Source organism: Taudactylus pleione, unplaced genomic scaffold, assembly GCF_031769625.1.
Source record: "Taudactylus pleione unplaced genomic scaffold, aTauple2 ptg000705l, whole genome shotgun sequence".
Taxonomy (NCBI): domain Eukaryota; kingdom Metazoa; phylum Chordata; class Amphibia; order Anura; family Myobatrachidae; genus Taudactylus; species Taudactylus pleione.
Genome location: NW_028285107.1, coordinates 385,491 through 405,526, shown reverse-complemented (window position 1 = coordinate 405,526; position 20,036 = coordinate 385,491). Strand labels below are relative to the sequence as shown.

Sequence of the window (20,036 nt, the reverse complement as noted above, 5' to 3'; positions counted from 1 at the left end):
CAGGACTTGATGTCCAATTATAGAACTCATGATAAATTTAATTAGTATAAAATACTCATTTCCCCGTCTGAGATAATGAAGTGTAACTACATCATAACCAGCTTAAATTAACATGTTCCCAAAGTACTAACTTATATAGGAGACTGGAAAACAAAGTTAGTCTGAAAGAATTATTCAGAGGATTCTCTACGGAATGAGGATTTTCAACCGACTTCTATATTGTATGTATAAAATCACTTGCTGTAATTTTATATCTTAATGCAAATAATGTAACAACCTCTCTGACAGACAGATAAAGAGAGTGAATGTTTGCAGGTTCCTAGATGAGGATGTACAGTACTAGACAGAGAAGTCAGGACTACTTGGGAAAGACGGCATAATGTGCTTTTGTGTAAGCAATGTATCCCGAAAATGTAAGCTCTGGTGTTCCCACCTGACTCGGGAGGCCGAACGGCATCCTCCCAACGTTGGGTTATCGTGAGACTTGGATGACGTTTGGCCTCTATATAAAAGGTGCCGCTCCCGAGACTCGGCACCATTTGTTAGCACACACGCTGCACAGAGCTCTGCAAAGTTGTCAAAAGACTCCAGAGACTCCATTGGCTGTGCTGTTAGGTAGGAGGAAGACTGCACGCTGACGTATCCTGCGCTACTCTGCTAATTAAAGTGGCTGTAGTAGCCCGAGTCCAGACTGCATTGGTTGAGCTTATGTATGCTGCTGATTAAACTACTGCCCATCTGCTCCAGTGTAACAAAAAAAAATTATATTATAATCTATATATATATATATATATATATATATATATGTAAAAAAAATATTTTTTTTTTGTTTTGTACTGTATCCCACTGTGTACTGTTACTGTATACAAACACAGTGACTCCTTGGGCCATAGCCCTCTGCGTATACAAGCAGCACCATGACTCCTTGGGCCGTAACCCTATATATATACATGCACTGTGACTCCCAGGGCCTTAGCCCTCTGTGTGTCCATAACACACAAGTACTGTGACGCAGTAGTGAGTGGCAAGGTTTCATAGATGTGCTTTAAACTGCGGTGTCTGTCGCTTAGTAACCAGCCAGTTCACTGCAGCCTTTGGCCAATAATGGTGAAAACAATATTGTGATGTGTGAGGTGGTCTAAATTGACTGGAAATTAATGTTATTGGGGTTAATACTACTCTAGGAACAAAAAAAAGCCCAAATTATGTGATTTTAGCTTTTTTTTGTTAATTTTTGTAAAAAAATCCAAATCCAAAACCAGTCACGGCAGGTTTGGCAAATTCAAATCCGGACGACGAATCAGAACCAAATCCAGCAAAAATGGTCCGGCGCACATCCCATCTGAAAATACATTGTGCCCCAGTGACATAAAGGTGGTCCTGAGAGTGTCAGGGACAGCACATTTGAAGCAGGGATTCGTGTACAGATTTTACATCATTCTTTGTATCTTAGCCATGCAAGTCAACAGGGCCATCATCAGGTAAATACAGTTGCAAAGGGGCCCAGGACATCTAGGGCACCTTGCGCTGATTATCCCCGTCTACTTGTTAAATTACTTATATCTTCAGGAAGTCTCCAAATCCTGAACATGTAGTGGCGGAGTTTGGTCTCCAGACACATAGCCGCCACTTGTGAGAAGAGAAACACTAAGGTAGAAGTTGTGTCCCCCGACTGATGTGCCCAAGACTTTATCAACTGCCAAAGGGTTGTGGCATTGGGGGAGGTTGGGCCACACAATTTCTGATGACTGTTCTACTAATCAAAAGTAATAGGATAAGAAATATATACATATACACTATGGCAATGCCATTTAGGAGGAAAGAGCGGGATAATAACTTAACCATAAAAAGTAGATTACACGCACGTTGCAGAGAACGGAGCGATTCTCCCCCCTTCTCACATATAGCTTCCTAATGGTCATAAGCTCAAAGTACCATCACAGTAGCTGCGTTACCAGCAGGTCACATGTGGCCGTCTCACGGTGCCAGCCGTCGTGCTTTGTGAATTCAACTGTAGGCACAGGAAGGGATCGCAGGAGTCATCGTAACATGCAGGTGCTTTTCTGCTGGCTCTACGCTGCTATATTATAAAGGACAGGCTTTGCCTAGAGTGTCAAACAGGGCAGATTTACTACCACTGTAGTTTAAAAAAAAACAAAAAACCATAGCCACTGGGACCTCTTCGGTAACCAAGACAGAACCCAATTAAGATCCTATTCTGCCGGCTTCTCGAAAAAAACAAAACAAAAAAAAAACAGGATATTACAGTATGACGGGGTCACCAGAAGAGAAGAACTATAAAAATGATGAACCACCACATCTCACCAAAACGTTCTGCCTGGCCCCATTTATGCTGCAAGCCGGAGAGGGGAACCCACCATAAGCCCAGCTGCACATGTTCTCCAGCGAGAGTTATACAGTAACTGAGACACCTATGAGAAGCCGGCAGAGTACTAATAAGTGACCTTTTTTGTTAAACTGATACAGAACAGTGAACGTTACCTGATGGATGACGAATATTGCGTAGTGCAGCTGTTGCCGCTGCAGGAAGGGGTGAAGGTAGTACAGTAGGGTACGAAGGTGATGTTCTCGGTTTCTGTGCGGTATAATCACTGCGGTTCTGTACCGCCCAAAACAGTGCTTGGGACTGAAGTATCCCCCGGCCTTCACATGGCGGTTTTTCAGCTCCGTCCGCTTCAAACTTGGTGGCTTGGGGAAAGTTACAGTTATAGGACCAACTGAAAGAGAAGTGCAGGGAAATTGAATATTATGGGCTCAGAGCACAAACATGCAATCCGCTCCTAAATGTTATTTTACTGACTGTGCTAGATAAATGATCGCTATAAGCGGACTGGTTGCTACAGGCAGTAATGTTTGTATAGTGCACCTACATCCTACTTCTCTGCTATGGGCAACGTCAAATTTCCCCAGAAATTCTGTGCAAGCCTCATCTAATGTTGGGTACACTCTTTCCAATATGGCTGACATATACCGCGGGTACACATTGAGCCATGTAACGAACGGCATAGCGATCCCTCGTTCCTACTTTCGTTACCTGCAATGGAGCTACATCGTCCGGTTGGCTGTGCAGCACGACAGACTACAAAATATCGCATATACAGTGCATCCAGAAAGTATTCACAGCGCTTCACCTTTTCCACATTTTGTTACAGCCTTATTCCACAATGGAATAAATTCATTTTTGTCCTCAAAATTCTACACACAATACCCCATAATGACGTTTAAAAGGTTTTTTTTTGAGATTTTTGCTAATTTAATATAAAAAAAAAACTAAGAAGTCACATGTACATAAGTATTCACGGCCTTTGCTCAATACTTTGATGATGCACCTTTGGCAGCAATTACAGCCTCAAGTCTTTTTGAATATGATGCCACAAGCTTGGCGCACCTATCTTTGGCCAGTTTCGCCCAGTCCTCTTTGCAGCACCTCTCAAGCTCCATCAGGTTGGATGGGAAGCGTCGGTGCACAGCCATTTTCAGGTCTCTCCTGAGATGTTCAATCGGATTCAAGTCTGGGCCACTCAAGGACATACACAGAGTTGTCCTGAAGCCACTCCTATGATATCTTGGCTGTATGCTTAGGGTCGTTGTCCTGCGGAAAAGATGAACAGTCGCCCCAATCTGAGGTCAAGAGCACTATGGAGCAGGTTTTCATCCAGGATGTCTCTCTGTACATTGCTGCATTCATCTTTCCCTCTATCCTGACTAGTCTCCCATTTCCTGCCACTGAAAAAACAACATCCCCACAGCATGATGCTGAAACCACCATGCTTCACTGTAGGGATGGTATTGGCCTGGTGATGAGTGGTGCCTGGTCTCCTCCAAACATAACGCCTGGCATTCAAGCCAAAGAGTACAATCTTTGTCTCATCAGACCAGAGAATTTTGTTTCTTATGGTCAGAGAGTCCTTCAGGTGCATTTTGGCAAACTCCAGGCGGACTGCCATGTGCTTTTTACTAAAGGAGTGGCTTCCGTCTGACCACCCACTCTACAATACAGGCCTGATTGGTGGATTGCTGCAGAGATGGTTGTCCTTCTGGAAGGTTCTCCTCTCTCCACAGAGGAATGCTGTAGCTCTGAGAGTGACCATCGGATTCTTGGTCACCTCCCTGACTAGGGCCCTTCTCCCCCGATCACTCACTTTAGACAGCCAGCCAACTCTAGGAAGAGTCCTGGTGGTTCCGAACTTTTTCCATTTACGGATGATGGAGGCCACTGTGCTCATTGGGACCTTCAAAGCAGCAGATATTTTTCTGTACCCTTCCCCAGATTTGTGCTGAGACAATCCTGTCTTGGAGGTCTACAGACAATTCCTTGGACTCCATGCTTGGTTTGTGCTGACATGCACTGTCAAGAGTGGGACCTTATATAGACAGGTGTATGCCTTTCAAAATCATGTCCAATCAACTTAATTTACCACAGGTGGACTCCAATTAAGCTGTATGTACATCTCAAGGATGATCAGTGGAAACAGGATGCACCTGAACTCAATTTTGAGCTTCATGGCAAAGGCTGTGAATACTTATGTACATGTGATTTCTTAGGTTTTTTTTTTTTAGAATTAAATTTGCAACAATCTAAAAAAAACAAACCACTTTTTACACGTTGTCATTATGGGGTATTGTGTGTCGAATTTTGAGTACAAAAATTAATTTATTCCATTTTGGAATAAGGCTGTAACATAACAACAAAACGTGGAAAAAGTTAAGCGCTGTGAATACTTTCCGGCTGCAGTGTAGTCTGTACACACTATGCGATCCGCACGATCTATCATTCTGATCCACGTCGGAATGATAGATCGTTCAATGGATCGCATAGTGTGTCCCCAGCTTAAAACCTGTACACAGTCAAACGGAACAGGGTATGACTCGGAGAGAAAGGCGGCACCCGGGTCACGTGCGCTTGTGTAAGCCCTAAAAAGAATTTTAAATTGTGTCCCCGCACAGGTCCCTTTTTCAAGGTTTCCCTCAGTAAGGACAGGTGACAACATTCCGGACGTAGATTAACAGATGTATGATTAAGGAAATGCTTAACACAAGCAACGGCAAGGGGTTCAACAAAAATTGGAAATGATGCAAAAATAAGAGTTATGGTAGACTTACTCTTTTTCTTTGAGGTCCATAGGGATACCATGGGGGATAATGTGATTGGAGTAATCCAGGCACCAAATAGTTAAGCTTTCAGCTCCCAGGAGGACCTAGGTCCTCCTCCACATATACCCCGCCACTGGCCACAGGCATTCAGTTTTGTAAACAAGCCCAAGGCAGGAGAAGGAAAAAGGAGAAGGAAGAACAATCGTACACCAGAAACATGCACATCAAAAGAGGGAATCCGTGACCCAAAGAAAAATTACTCAATGCAGCCCTGTGGACCTCAAAGAAAAAGAGTTATCAAAGATAAGTCTACCATAACGCTTTATTTTCTTCTTCAGGGTCCACAGGGATACCATGGGGATGTCCTAAAGCAGTTCCCCTAAGGGTGGGGACGCTCCTAAGCAGAAAGGAGAACCCACCACCCAAAGGAAGCATCCTGAGAGGTAAAAGTGTTCATAGGCGCAGAACGTAAAAAAAGTGTGGACAGAAGACCACGTGGCTGCCTTGCACAATTGTTCAGCAGAAGCACCATGATAAAACGCCCACAATGGTCGCACAGACCGTGTAGAATGTGCCGTCGCCGTGTTTGGGACAGGAAGATCAGCCTGTGTGTAAGCCTGAGCGATAGTCATGATAGTCATATGTAACCATCGTGCCAGAGTATGTTAGCTGGCCATCCTCGTTTGTGAAAACGATAGAAATCAAAAAGGAGCTTCTGATTTTCTAAAAGAGTCTGTACGATCCACACAGACACGGAGAGCACGGAATGGGTATGAAATACCGCCGGCCGCATGGCCGGCGGTTCGATTCCCTTCAGCGGCAGCCCGACAAGAGCAGAGTTAGAAGCAGCGGAAGCCCGACAGCGCTGGAAATCCCGATCGTGGATAGGTAAGTATCTACTAACCTAACCCTCCTAACCCTCCTTAGGGGTGCCTAACCCTGACTCCCCCCCCAAGTGCCTAACCCTAATCCCCCCTCTAGGTGCCTAACCCTAACCACCCCCTTCCCCGCTGCCTAAACCTAAGTCCCCCGGGGGGGGTGCCTAACCCTAACCCTCCCTCCCCCTAGCCTAACCCTAACCCTCCCGGGGGGGTACCTAACCCTAAGTCCCCCCCGGGAGCCCTAAACCTAACCCTCCCCCCCACGGCGCCTGGCATCACTACGATCGGGATGCCGGGCGCCGGTCACCCGGCGTCGGGAAAATGCGGGCGTCTACATCTAGACACCTGGCATTTCACCCTTGCCGGGATATGAGAGTCGGGAAGCTGGCTGCCGGTATTTAGGCAGTCGGCTTCCCGATTGCTTCCCGGAGAGCACAAACCACATCCAGGGAGGCTTCACCTACAGAAAGGTCTGAAGACTGAAAAGCTGGAATCGCAATCTCTTCATTCACATGAAAACGGGACACTACCTTAGGAAGGTAACCCGCCCGTGTACAGAGAACAGCACTATCCTGGTGAAAAATCAAAAAGGGGGAGCACCAAGAGAGCGCTGCCAAATCAGAGACTCTGCGTGCAAAAGAGATAGCGAGGAGATAGTGTCTTCGCTGTCAACCATTTCAAATCCAGAGGTTGCAGCCCCTTGAGAACCAAGGAGAAATCCCACAGTGCCACCGGTGGGACAAAGGGTGGCTGAACTGAGAACACTATGTAAAAAAAGTTCTAACATCCTGCAAAGAAGCAATCCTTCGCTGGAACCAAACTGTACTCTCAGGGTGGCCAGGCAGAGACCGAGGTCTAACCCATCCTGGAGAAAAACCAAGTACCCTGGAAATCCCAAAAATCTTAGGGTCATACTTTCTGTGGGAACACCATTGACTGTCAATCCCTGTAAAAGATGCGGGCAGAGGAAGGTTTTCGTACCCTAAGCATCGTTTGAATTACAGGCCTGAAGAAACCTTTGGCTCTTAAAGATGGAAGACTCAAGAACCACGTCATCAAAGACAGACAGGGTAAGTCCGGATGTAGGCAGGGACCCTGCACTAACAGATCAGGCCATAGAGGAAGAAGAAACGGAGTGTCTATGGATAGATTCCGTATGTCGGTGAACAAATGGCATCTGGTAGGCCCCATTTGTTGACCAGGAGTTAAAACCCCCCAGGTGTAGAGCCCACTCTACGGCGTGTATGTCCTGACGACTTAGGAAGTCCGCTTCCCAGTTGAGGACTCCCAGAATGAATATTGCAGAGATAGCCGGAAGATGACGTTCTGCCCAGATCAGAACGTTTGTCACTTCCCTCATGGATGCGTGAGTTTGCGTGCCACCTTGTTGATTGAGACAGGCTACTGTGGTCGCGTTGCTGGACTGGCCTGCCCTGGAGCAGGTCCTGTGCCATGATAAGTGCTTTGCATACTGCTGGAAGCCCCCCATCCGAAGACTGGCATCCATGGTGAGAAGCACCCAATTTGAAATCCAGAATGGGCAAACTTTTTCCAGGTGTGTGTGTGTGTGTGTGTGAGTGAGAGAGACACAGACAGACAGACACGGACCGACCTCCGGAGAGAGAAGGATCCTCTGGGACCGTATTAGATGATACTGTTCGTTCCAGCAGGAGAGAATCAATTGCTGCAGAGGCCTGGAGTGGAACCACCATGTCGAAGGTGGATACCATTGACCCCAAGACATTTCTCCCTGAAAGAATGGATACCCTTTGATTCCGTAGCAATTTGCGTACTCGCAATGATAGGGCCACAATCACCCTTTGTGTCTGAGAATCCAGAAGTACCCCCATCGGCTGTATTGGAGACAAAAGAATATTTTGTCCAATTAATGATCCAGCCGTGTGTCTGCAGGCAGGCAATGGTCAGTTGGAGATGGTGTTGTAGAACAGACGAAGATTATGCCAATATCAGAAGGTTGTCCAGGTATGGCAGTATTCCGATTCCTTGACGCCTGAGGTAGGCAGTCATCACCACCATTCTTTTGGTAAAGACCCGAGGGATGTGGAGAAAAAAAAAAAAAAAACAGTGAGTGTTATAATTGTCACTAATAAAAGGAAGTATCAGCACCGCAGCTAGCAAAAAAGTCACATACAATGCATATGTAATGCAGTTGCAATGGACCAAGAATCAACTACTCAAATCTTGGTAGGATATACAGCACTATATACCTGACCCAGGGGAGAGGTATACAGGGAGACTGACCCAAAACCTCCCGAGACCAAACCGATTCAGAAGAGCACAGATAGTGGACTGTGAGCGTCTCATATATACGAGGAGGGTAGGAGGAGCGACCTAGGTGCAGGAAAACCTTTAATGGATCTGCGCATGGGTCGGGGGAGAGCCTACCTCCCCATAGCTGCGTCAAACGGCCGGGTACGCTGGCCTCATGGCAGCAGAAGCGTCTACTGTTGATCCCCGGCGTCACACAATAAGGTCCAGTGAGGAAGCAGACGGCCCTCGGCCCTCACTGCAGCAGCTTTCGGTGCATCGCCAACGCCGGAAGGACTGCAACGCGTGATTCCCCCGTAAGCGAGGAATCGCCTTACCCGACATCTCTGTGCATCCGGTTGCATTACGGTACCCGGCGTCGCTGCTAGCAAGCTTTTGCCATGATCCGTCGAAATCACCAGAGACGTTACTGGTGTTGCGGCCCAGCGGAAGGTAGTCCAAGTCGCAGTGCAGGCGTCATATTACGCTCAGTACTGCTAACTCTGTGATATATAGAAACAAAATTAAATCTTGGGATTGCCTGAGCGGTCCCCCTGTTAAAAAGGTGCATCTGAATCCTGCCGCACCAAACGAACAACTAAATGCCTGTGGCCAGGGGCGGGATATATACGTGGAGGAGGACCTGGGGCATCTGGGAGCTGAAAGCTTAACTGTTTAGCGTTCCCGCTAGGCTGTTTTAGCGGGACGCGGCGCCCTGCCCTCCTTCTGGAGGGCAAAAAGCGCCCTGCCCTAACAGCCTGCGGGAGCCGTTCTCACCCGGGGGACGCAGTGTCCCGCGGGTGGACAAACATGCGGTGACCCGGTCACCGCCGGAGAATAGACGCCGGGTGCATGCGCCCGGCATTTATTCTCCCTTTCTGCAGCGCTTGGGGGCTGCCCGGCATGTCCGTAAGCGCCGGGCACGCCCCCAAGTATGACGAAAAGGGGACGCGTCTTATAGACACGCCCCCATTTTCATAACCACGCCCCCCTTTTCGGGCACGCGCACAAGATTGTCCTCTCTAGCTCCGGCGCCCTGCCTGCCGCCGGAGCTAGAGGGAACACTAACTGTTTGGTGCCTGGATCACTCCAACCACATTATCCCCCATGGTATCCCTGTGGATCCCTATGGACTCTGAAGAACATTTTATTTTCACACGTCTGCCGGTTTTAAAAATGAGACAGTCAGGCTGGAAACCCAATAAATATTACCAATAATAAAATGTTCAGACACCTATAGTACAAAAACTTGTATCCACTGTTAAATGTAGCAAATTTATGTAGTGTAAAAGGCTGCAAAGTAAAGAGAGCTATTGTTTAGCTGCAGTTTAATACATGTAAATAACCAGTTCTGCAATTAAAAGTTTCACTCCGACGGTTTGTAGCATGGGAGGATGTTCTCCTCTCCTTGTGCCAGAATAAGTGCAATGAAAGCAGACGTTCCTTCCGCACGGCAGCCTGGGAGTTATTCATACACCGAGGACAAGTCTCTACGGAGCTCATATACAGACCTACTTTATGTAAATCAGATTTAAATGAATCTATTCTTTGCGGACTCGGAGAATGGAATATAACCCATTTCTTCATTCTAATTGCCTCACACTCCTCGCAGATACAATCGAGGTAATTAGCTGTGGGAATCGCTGGTGTCCCAGAGTATATTTGGCTCTGATTCTCTACCAACACTAAGACCTATTTCTCACAGCGTAAATTCTTTTGGAAACAATAGGCGCACGGGCCTGCAGTCCTGGCGGTATCTGGGGTAACAACTGTACGCAGCCCCAAGTCTCCCTCTCCCTACCTTTCTGCTGTAACTTTGGTCATTTCTTCCCGATCGCCCAACAAACATCCCCATTGTAACTTCTTTAATAATTGGAATTAAACACAAAATGAAATAAGGAGTGAAATCATTGTAAAGATGGGTAGCATCCGGTTTGCTTGGTGGCCTGCTTCAACGCTCAGATTGCTACCAGTATGTCCGGACGTGGGCGGTCAAATGTAGTTATAAGTCAATCTGGCTGGACAGTATATTATGGCGCTCCAATAGGGAGCGCACACAGACACTAATGGTATAACATTCCCGGCCAGCCTTATTAAAGATTTGACCAATCACAACTAGATTACGATGGGAATGGATGGCTGTTCTGGGGACGTAGAGCAATGCTGGGTGAATCAGGTTTTAAACAGCCATATTATAATGACTGGGCTCAGCACTATAAAATCCCTGCCTTTGGTGACTATAGTATGACACACGGGGGAAGGGTATCAAACCTATTTTTTTTTTTTTCTAAAGTGGAGAAGTGAGCAAGTAGAGACGTTGCTGATAGCAACCAATCAGCTACTAGATAACATTTACCAAGTACAATAGAAAATTATAGAAGCTGATAGTTGCCGTGGGCAACTTCTCCACACTCTTAACAGTGCTTCAAACATCTCCCCCTTAGGGGGTCAATTAACTAAGATGGGCGTTCTATTAAGTGATGTTGCCCATAGCAACCAATCAGATTCCAGGTATTATCTTCTAGAAAATGCTAGATAAGTGAGAAGTAGAATCCGATTGGTTGCGATGGGCAACATCACTTAATAGAACTCCCATCTTAGTTAATTTACCCCTTAGTCTCTTTCTTGGGATCCCTAGCACTAGTCTAACATAGTACAAATGACAACCAGATGGGCCAGCTGGCCCGATGTATATTGCCCAACCCACAGGGACCAGCACCTACTGAAAGGCTAAGCTCCACCCCCAGTTCTGTTCTAGTTGTCTTCTTTTAAAACGGTGTCTTCCTTTCCCTGAGGCTAGCAGTCCTCTGCTGCCCTATATAAAAAGGTAAATAGCCCACTTGCTTTGCTAGCTCCACCTGCACTCTGCCAGCAGTGAGAGCCGAGGCACATGGTAAGTCCCCAGCTCTGCCACAAGTGATGTATACTGTCCAAGTGGGCAGAAATATTTTACGTATGCATACAAAAACCATCCTGCTTTGGGCAAGACGGCCCTGTTTTTCAGGGACTGTTCCACCTACGGGCCGGGGAAAGGAGGCATGCTTTCATATGTTGGGAGGTAAGCATATAGCAAGAGGAATCTATAGTTCACAGCAGAAATGCTTTGTGTCATTTACACTTTAACAAAAAAAAAAAAAAACCTGACTTAAGAAGCTTATTTACAGATCAGGGTCTTAAGATTGAATGCCACCGAAATAAGGCAATAAGCAGCGAGCAACACTTCATTTGTTTTCTGGGGAAGCAATCGGGAAGCCGACTGCCTAAATACCGGCAGCCGGCTTCCCGACTGTCATATCCCGGCAAGGGTGAAATGCCGGGCGTCTAGATGTAGATGCCCGCATTTCCCCGACGCCGGGAGACCGGCATCCCGATCGTAGTGATGCCGGGCGCCGCGAGCGGACAGCCGCGGGGGGGGGAGGGTTAGGTTTAGGGCTCCCGGCCCTTAGGGTTAGGCACCCCCCCGGGAGGGTTAGGGTTAGGCTAGGGGGAGGGAGGGTTAGGCCCCCCCGGGGGGGGACTTAGGTTTAGGCAGCGGGGAAGGGGGTGGTTAGGGTTAGGCACTTGGGGGAGAAGTTAGGGTTAGGCACCCCTAAGGAGGGTTAGGGGGGTTAGGTTAGTACATACTTACCTATCCACGATCGGGATTTCCAGCGCTGTCGGGCTTCCGCTGCTTCTAACTAACATGCGGCCGGCGGTATTTCATACCCATTCCGTTTTCTGTATAAAGAGCTATCCTGCCATGCAAGATAACATATGCAAAGTACCCTCCTCTACAATAAAATCTAAATGTATTGGCCAGAATTTGTCCATTGCAATGGTCACCTGCAGAACGCCGGCGGATTACCACTTTAAGAGCACATTTAGCAACTACTGAACACAGCTCTGCCCTTTGACAGACTTGACATATCTGTGTGCAAAAACCCAGCCAAAATATACTGGTATCCTGTCCAATTCCTCGTTTTAAGCTTTTCAATTACAACAGGGGCAGAGGGACGAGTCTCTCCTGACCACTCCATCTTCACTTTAACCTTTCAGGCCTCAACATCTTCCATCTCGGAGAAGAGGAGAAACGTCAGAAGTGACCTTTCATCCGGACAGCCTGAATTTTATATCCCAGATGAAGGGAGAAAGTGTCGTAACCCCTTACACAATGTGCTATAGCGTGTCCGGGTTCATCAGATTTATTCCAATCTGCTTTATTTACTTGTGGCTGAGCTGCCAAAGAGAGTCCAACAGCCATTTACTAAACAAAAATCACCAATAAACTAACTGTCCATGCCGCTATAACATATCTGCATAGATAACGAATATTGACACGGGTGATAATTGGATGTGGTAACGAACGCTACAAAAAAAATCTGAGTTTGCAGGAGAACATGTGGCAGCGCTGGGCTATGCAGATAGATTAATACACGATGGCAGTATACCAGCTGGGCATCTCCAGATATTTTTTTGTACTTCCACCATTTCTATGAAGGAAACAACTGGGACCCTCTGCTCTTATGAAAATGTCTGTGTGTAAGTGGCAGCCCTGGGCTTCTTTAATCTGCCAATTGCAGGAAAACAGCCGAATGTGGGGATCGCAATTGTGCCATTAAAGGGAAACTCTTCAAATCTTTTTACACCATTAAAATCATTATAGTTACTTTTCCCTGAAATCATCTGTTGGAAACAGTTACGAGCCGCCACGGCTGGCCTGTCCCGGTGCTTCCGGCCGGCGGCACCATGCAGTCGCTAGGTGATCAGGGCGCCTGGCGACTGCGGGGGGTTGTGGGCCAATCAGGAGAGACGTGCAGCACTCCAGCTGCACAGGATTGTTCATCAAGTTGGGCTTGTCTGGGCTGGCCTCCTGATTGGTTCCTGTTCTCTTTATCTTGCAGTCAGCCCCGTCTGACCCTGCCGGTTATAGTTCTTGCTTGCTGCATAAACCCCTGGTCCTTTGTTCCTGGTGTCTGTGTTCCTCTGCCCGTCACAAGTTCTGTTGGTTCCAGTACCTGCATCCAGAGTACCTGGCCTGCTACACCCAGATTCATATCCTGCATTGCTGTTCTGCCATCTTCCAGCTAGAATCCTGAGTATATAATAGACAAATAGAGTGATCCAAAGAAGTGCGATCCCCAGGGAAATGCTTAAAGGATGTCCACCTTGATAAAAATTCCACTTAAAATAAAAGAGAAGATGTGCAGTAGGTCATACTTCTGAATACTGGTATACTTTAAATGTTCTGGAGTCTGCCTTATGAGACTCACCTCAACAAAATATAATGCCTTCACATAAAGGTATCTTTTTCTAGTTAGATTAACGTCCCAACTTGAACCCCTCAGAAAGAGCACTCACCTAGGATCAGGTGTAAGCGTTCCCATAAAGGTTTCTTTGTATATGTAACCAGTAGCTATCATGTATGCCAGGTTGAAAAAAGGAGTTATCCACCAGAAGCCACAGACAATGGGATTTAATAGTAAAAAATGGAGAAGACAACTCCAAAAATAAAAATTAAAACATTTAAAACAAACTTCCCTCTTCCAAAATAATGGAAAGAGGTAGCAAAAGAATGCAGTATAATGACACTTTACATAAACACCAACGCGTTTCTCACCATGGGTCCTTCCTCAGGGTGTAGTTAATGTGAAAACCTAAAGGGTATATATACCCTAACCTAGATCACATGACATAAATGTATACCAGTTCTATTCAAATTACGGAGATCCATTCCACTCTCTCCTTTCAATGGAGGAAAGACTGTGTATATTATAATCAATATCCTATTGGTCCTAGCACACCAATCTATTATTAAAATTCCATAATTGTAAAATACAATATAAACATCCAAATTGGTTTGTATTTAATATTAAAAATGTGTCCAGTCCGTTTTTATTAGTGAATCCAGTTCATGTTTTGTGACTCCTTGATCGTCTGAATGTTCAGACGATCAAGGAGTCACAAAACATGAACTGGATTCACTAATAAAAACGGACTGGACACATTTTTAATATTAAATACAAACCAATTTGGATGTTTAGATTGTATTTTACAATTATGGAATTTTAATAATAGATTGGTGTGCTAGGACCAATAGGATATTGATTATAATATACACAGTCTTTCCTCCATTGAAAGGAGAGAGTGGAATGGATCTCCGTAATTTGAATAGAACTGGTATACATTTATGTCATGTGATCTAGGTTAGGGTATATATACCCTTTAGGTTTTCACATTAACTACACCCTGAGGAAGGACCCATGGTGAGAAACGCGTTGGTGTTTATGTAAAGTGTCATTATACTGCATTCTTTTGCTACCTCTTTCCATTATTTTGGAAGAGGGAAGTTTGTTTTAAATGTTTTAATTTTTGTTTTTGGAGTTGTCTTCTCCATTTTTTACTATTAAATCCCATTGTCTGTGGCTTCTGGTGGATAACTCCTTTTTTCAACCTGGCATACATGAGAGCTACTGGTTACATATACAAAGAAACCTTTATGGGAACGCTTACACCTGATCCTAGGTGAGTGCTCTTTCTGAGGGGTTCAAGTTGGGACGTTAATCTAACTAGAAAAAGATACCTTTATGTGAAGGCATTATATTTTGTTGAGGTGAGTCTCAAAAGGCAGACTCCAGAACATTTAAAGTATACCAGTATTCAGAAGTATGACCTACTGCACATCTTCTCTTTTATTTTAAGTGGAATTTTTATCAAGGTGGACATCCTTTAAGCATTTCCCTGGGGATCGCGCTTCTTTGGATCACTCTATTTGTCTATTATATGCGATTTTGGAGGAGTGGTGCTCCTAAGAGTGAACTAAGCTGCGGTCTGTGGGGCGCAGGTTGCATTAACCAAAAAAACTTTCAGAATCCTGAGTAGCTGGCCTCCTACATCTAGATTCGTATCCCGCTCCGCTGGTTTTTCCAACTCCAGCTAGTGTTCTGCACGCTACCCTGTGCCTGCCTCATTTCTTGTCTCTGTACTAGTAACTGAGTGACACAGCCAGTGGGGGCCATGACCTGCCCAGACCCCTCAAAGTCCATACTTCCTTGCGGGGGTCCCTGGCGAAAACCGCCGACAGGTTAGACTCCACGCCTCTGGTCTGGGTCTCCGTCAACACTCAGGGCTAGCCCTAGAATCCTCAGACACTTTAAATTCCGGCTATATTGTTACTCTCCGCCTTCTACACAGAGGACACCCAACATATTAACCTGGCCTAGTACCTCAAGGGTCTCCTGGAGATTCCTACGGGTGTTTATAACAGAAACTAGGAAGAGCACTATTGCTGCCACTTGACAGGTTGGGAATAACTGACCTATTTTAGAAAAAGCTGTAGCCATGGAAAACAATTAGAGGACGTTGTTAGAACAGATGAAACTGTAGTAATGGTAATATTATTTCTATGTTTATAACACTATCATGTGAAGGGTCCAGATTATTTCCATGACTACAGAAAAAGATCAGATTATTCACAAACTATTGAAGAGCAGCAACAGTGCAAAAGAGTTTTCAACAGGGAATTTTAGGCACAAACCCAATTTCAAGATTAAGGAAATATCACACTGCCCTTAACAATATCAGGGGTCTTGTTAAAAAGTGCAAAAACGGACTGTACTGGGAAAACCCCAACACATGGAAATAATAATCTAAGTACATGGAAATAAACTCGACCCACTTTAATACGAATTGTATTTTGCATATAACAGTGGGCTGGAGAGAAATTTAGCATTGATAACACTACCCATATGAATATTAGATTTTGGTTTAAAAATGTAATTTTGAAGCAAATTTGAATAAACCTCTTTATATAAAGATGCATTATATACAGGCAAAATAGAGATTCCGCCACATTTACGGTCATACAATTAGTGCAGCACCATTAACTTACCCTAAAGTGTATGAGAGACCAGACTGACGTGTATTGCGCACGTCTCGCTAAAAGAACGTTTCCCGTACTTTATACCAGGGATGTCTGAATAGCCAAAAAACCTACAAGATCATCTCTGTTCCAGACATCAGATGTAAAAGAACTAATCCCCCCCCTCCCCGCTCTTTGTACAATATGCAACACATACATACCAAGTATGGGAGAGCTCATGGAGCAGTACTGAGTCTGTGCAGCCTCTGCATCTGGAGTGAACAAGCTCAGGTTGGTGTACACATCATGGGTCTTTGAGTAGTCCCACTTGGGATTGGTTCCAAACAAGCCTTGGAACCCATTGTAGGTTCCCCGTCGATAGAGGAAAAATATAAACAGCAACTGAGAAAACACTAAAAACATGAGAAAATACTGCTTCTCTATCCGTGCCAGGAACATTGCGCAGACCGCAATCTCGCACAAATTACGCAACTTCATGCGTTTAGGATCCGGTCTACTTGGAATGCTTCAGTGTTGGGAACAATGCCAGGATCAGACATGGGCATTCTGACGTCGTATCCAGACAGAGGTGGTGAATTTATGCTATGGGCCTCTGCAGCGTAGGTTTTCCCGTGCCATAATCTGCAAACGTGAAAGAGACAAAGTCAGAATGTAGGACGCACAACAGACAAGAGTATATAAAAAAAAAAGTATAATAATGTGAAAAAGACAAAATGAAAAAAAAAAAAAAGTTTACAAAATTAGTCACAGAATTATAAAAGTATTTCATATTTAAGGACTGCGTGCCCAGTTTACGGCATAGCACAAATTTGCGTGGCGAAACGCAGTCCGGTCAACTTTACAGGATAAACCTGGGGGCACTATATAATTCTATAAGCCCTACTACACCAGAAATCAGCAACAAGAACCATATTGCTGTCTGCAACAAGCCGTACAAAAGAACTGCCAGCTGGCCCCATTTTCCAGTGACACGCTGACGATTTATTAATTTACCCTATTTATCAATAAAGTAAAACTAGACGGTAGAATCTCTTTCTGTATTATATGCAGTAATCACCCTGTAAACGTTATTAAATAAACGACAAATAAAATATTTTTTTTTTTACCGTGTTAAGTTCACAAATCATGCTGGGGATTGCAGTGCACCACTGTCTGCTGAGCCCGCACTACGTGTAGAGGTAGTAAAGAGTGCATGGAAATGGTTTGAAACCGTTCACAACCATTTCTACATATATAGGACTCAAGGCCATAACTAGGGTGGTGTGACCAGTGCCACGGCACAGGGCACCGCTCGGATCCGTCAATTTTCGGTTTATAAACATTTTCACTTGTATCTTTCTTTTTTTTTTTTTTAGCCCTGGCATCTCCTGGTCGCCCCCATCTCCTCCCTGGTTGAAGCCACCTCCACAAGCTGATATGATGGCCTGTCGGCGGGAGGGGGTTGGCAGTCGCATCGTTTGGGTAGAAACATTGTTTCATGTGTACCCAGCTTAACACATGAAGCTATCTGCCCCACAATTTCTGATGGTAGCCCTGAACACAGCCACTGATTTCCGACCCAGCACACCTCGTGTCAGTGAGTTCAGCTGCCGACGCAGGGTATGTACACGGATCTCCCCACCGCTGGCGAGTTATACTGTATAATTATTGTGTAATATCACAGCAGCCATTGGATTCACACTATTTGGTAAGGACGCCTGGATAACAGTGGTACAACAGATCGGTACCCCTTCATCATAGTACAGGACAAATCAGATCTGTCAAGCCCTTTTCTGGGTGCACGTCTCATGTCCCTATTTGAAAAATGGGGGAGTGGGGTTGTGGGGGGCGCCAATGCTCTTTCTGGCCCATGGCACCAAAAAGTCTAGTAACGGCTCTGATAGGACTCCCTGATAGAGTAGAAATCCCTATTCACCATTTTTAGATCGATTTGTCACAAGCTAGATCCCAACACCCACAGTTGTACAAATTAGCCAAGCAAGTTCATCCATTGCAGAAAAGTTAAACAGATTAAGTAAACCAGTTTGAATTAGGGATGTGCAGGCTCGGTTCTACTCGGTTCTGTTCGGTTCTTTTTACCGAATCTTATTGGCTATCCAAAACTCGTGACAGCTGAAACCCAATAAGATCCGGTAAAAAGAACCGAACGGAACCGAGTAGAACCGAGCCTGCACATCCCTAGTTTGAATGTGTGTGCATATAGATGTATATATTTGTTTTGTTTCAAACATTCCCTTGTCTCCCCCATTCTAAAAAAACCCCCTACCCTTGATTCTAACACTCACTCCAACTACCGTCCCATCTCTCTCCTCCCTTTTGCCTCCAAGCTCCTTGAGCGTGTTGTTTACATCCGCCTTACCACCTTTCTTTCCTCCCACTCCCTCCTTGACCCTTTTCAGTCTCGCTTCCGTTCTCTCCACTCCACTGAAACTGCCCTCACAAAAGTCAGCTATGACCTTCTTGCTGCTAAATCCAAGGGCCACTACTCTCTACTCATTCTCCTTGACCTCTCTGCTGCTTTCGACACTGTGGACCACCCTCTCCTGCTGCAAATCCTTAACTCCCTTGGTCTACGTGGCACTGCCATCTCCTGGCTGTCCTCCTACCTCTCTGACCGATCCTTCTCTGTCTCCTCTTATGACTCCTCTACTCCCCCACATCCTCTCATAGTAGGTGTTCCCCAAGGTTCTGTTCTTGGACCTCTCCTTTTCTCACTCTATACATCCTCAATAGGTGAACTCTTCAGCTCTTTTGACCTCCAATATCATCTCTATGCTGCTGATACTCAGATCTACCTTTCCTCCCCTGACCTCTCTCCTCACTCGTGTCTCCAACTGTCTCTCTGTCATCTCTTCCTAGATGTCCCAGCGATTTCATAAACTTAATATGTCGAAGACTGAGCTAATCATCTTCCCACCCCCCTACATAATCACACTTCCCACCATTTCTTTATCAATTGACGGCACAACTATCTCCTCTAGTCCCAAAGTGCGCTGTCTTGGAGTTATCCTGGACTCCTCCCTCTCGTTCAAACCAAACATCCAGAATCTTTCGCAGTCCTGTCGTTTTCATCTTAAAAATATTTCCAAAATTAGACCCTTTCTCACCTAGGATGCCACTAAAACCCTCATACACTCATTGGTCATCTCCAGATTGGACTACTGTAACCTCCTCCTATCTGGCCTCCCCAATTTCCTTCTCTCCTCTATAGTCTGTCCTCAATGCTGCTGCTCGGCTCATCTTCCTGTCAAAACGCTCTGCATCTGCCTCCCCTCTCCTACAAGCCCTCCACTGGCTCCCTTTCCCTTTTAGAACCCAATTTAAAGGTTCTCACACTCACTTACAAAGCCCTCAGCCATTCCTCTCCCAGTTACATCTCTGATCTCATCTCCCTTCACTCTCTTGTCCGCCCTCTTCGTTCAACAAATGCACGCCGCCTCTCATGCCAACTGATTACTTCCTCCCACCTCCAAGATTTTGCCCGCGCTGCTCCCCACCTTTGGAACGCTCTTCCGCTTCCCATCAGACTCTCCACCTCTCTTCAATCCTTCAAACGGGTTCTCAAGACCCACTATTTCGTCAAAGCCTTCCAGCTCTCATCTTAACATGCTGCTACATACTCCTTCCTCCCTGCCCACCCCATCTGTGTCACACCTGTTTGTCTGTCCATCCCCTTTAGAACGTAAGCTCCTATGAGCAGGGCCCTCCACCCTCTTGTGCTTTTCCTTACTCTACCTTCATCTACTTCTAAAGCTGCATACACACACAACGATTTTTTGAACGAATATCGTTTAACGATAATAGTTTGAAAAAATTGTTCACTTTCTGAGTCAAACGATGAACGGTTATCGTTCATGCGCGTTCATGTTTGTAGTCCAGTCAGACTTGTCAACTCGACGATTTTCATTAAGTTA

The 20,036-nt window shown here is 45.6% G+C and overlaps 1 protein-coding gene across 3 annotated transcripts in view; it reads right to left on the bottom strand.

The window, feature by feature from the left end:
* LOC148477620 (beta-1,4-galactosyltransferase 3-like) overlaps positions 1-20,036 on the bottom strand; it is a 60,890-nt gene that overhangs the window by 28,132 nt on the left and 12,722 nt on the right. For all 3 annotated transcript variants that reach the window (XM_088456451.1, XM_088456449.1, XM_088456450.1), the window contains exons 2-3: positions 16,323-16,743; positions 2,503-2,738 (exon numbers count right to left, since the gene is read on the bottom strand). In XM_088456451.1, coding sequence (XP_088312577.1) covers positions 2,503-2,738; positions 16,323-16,599 — 513 coding nt within the window. In that variant the 5' untranslated portion in view covers positions 16,600-16,743. The remainder of the gene's footprint in view (positions 1-2,502; positions 2,739-16,322; positions 16,744-20,036) is intronic.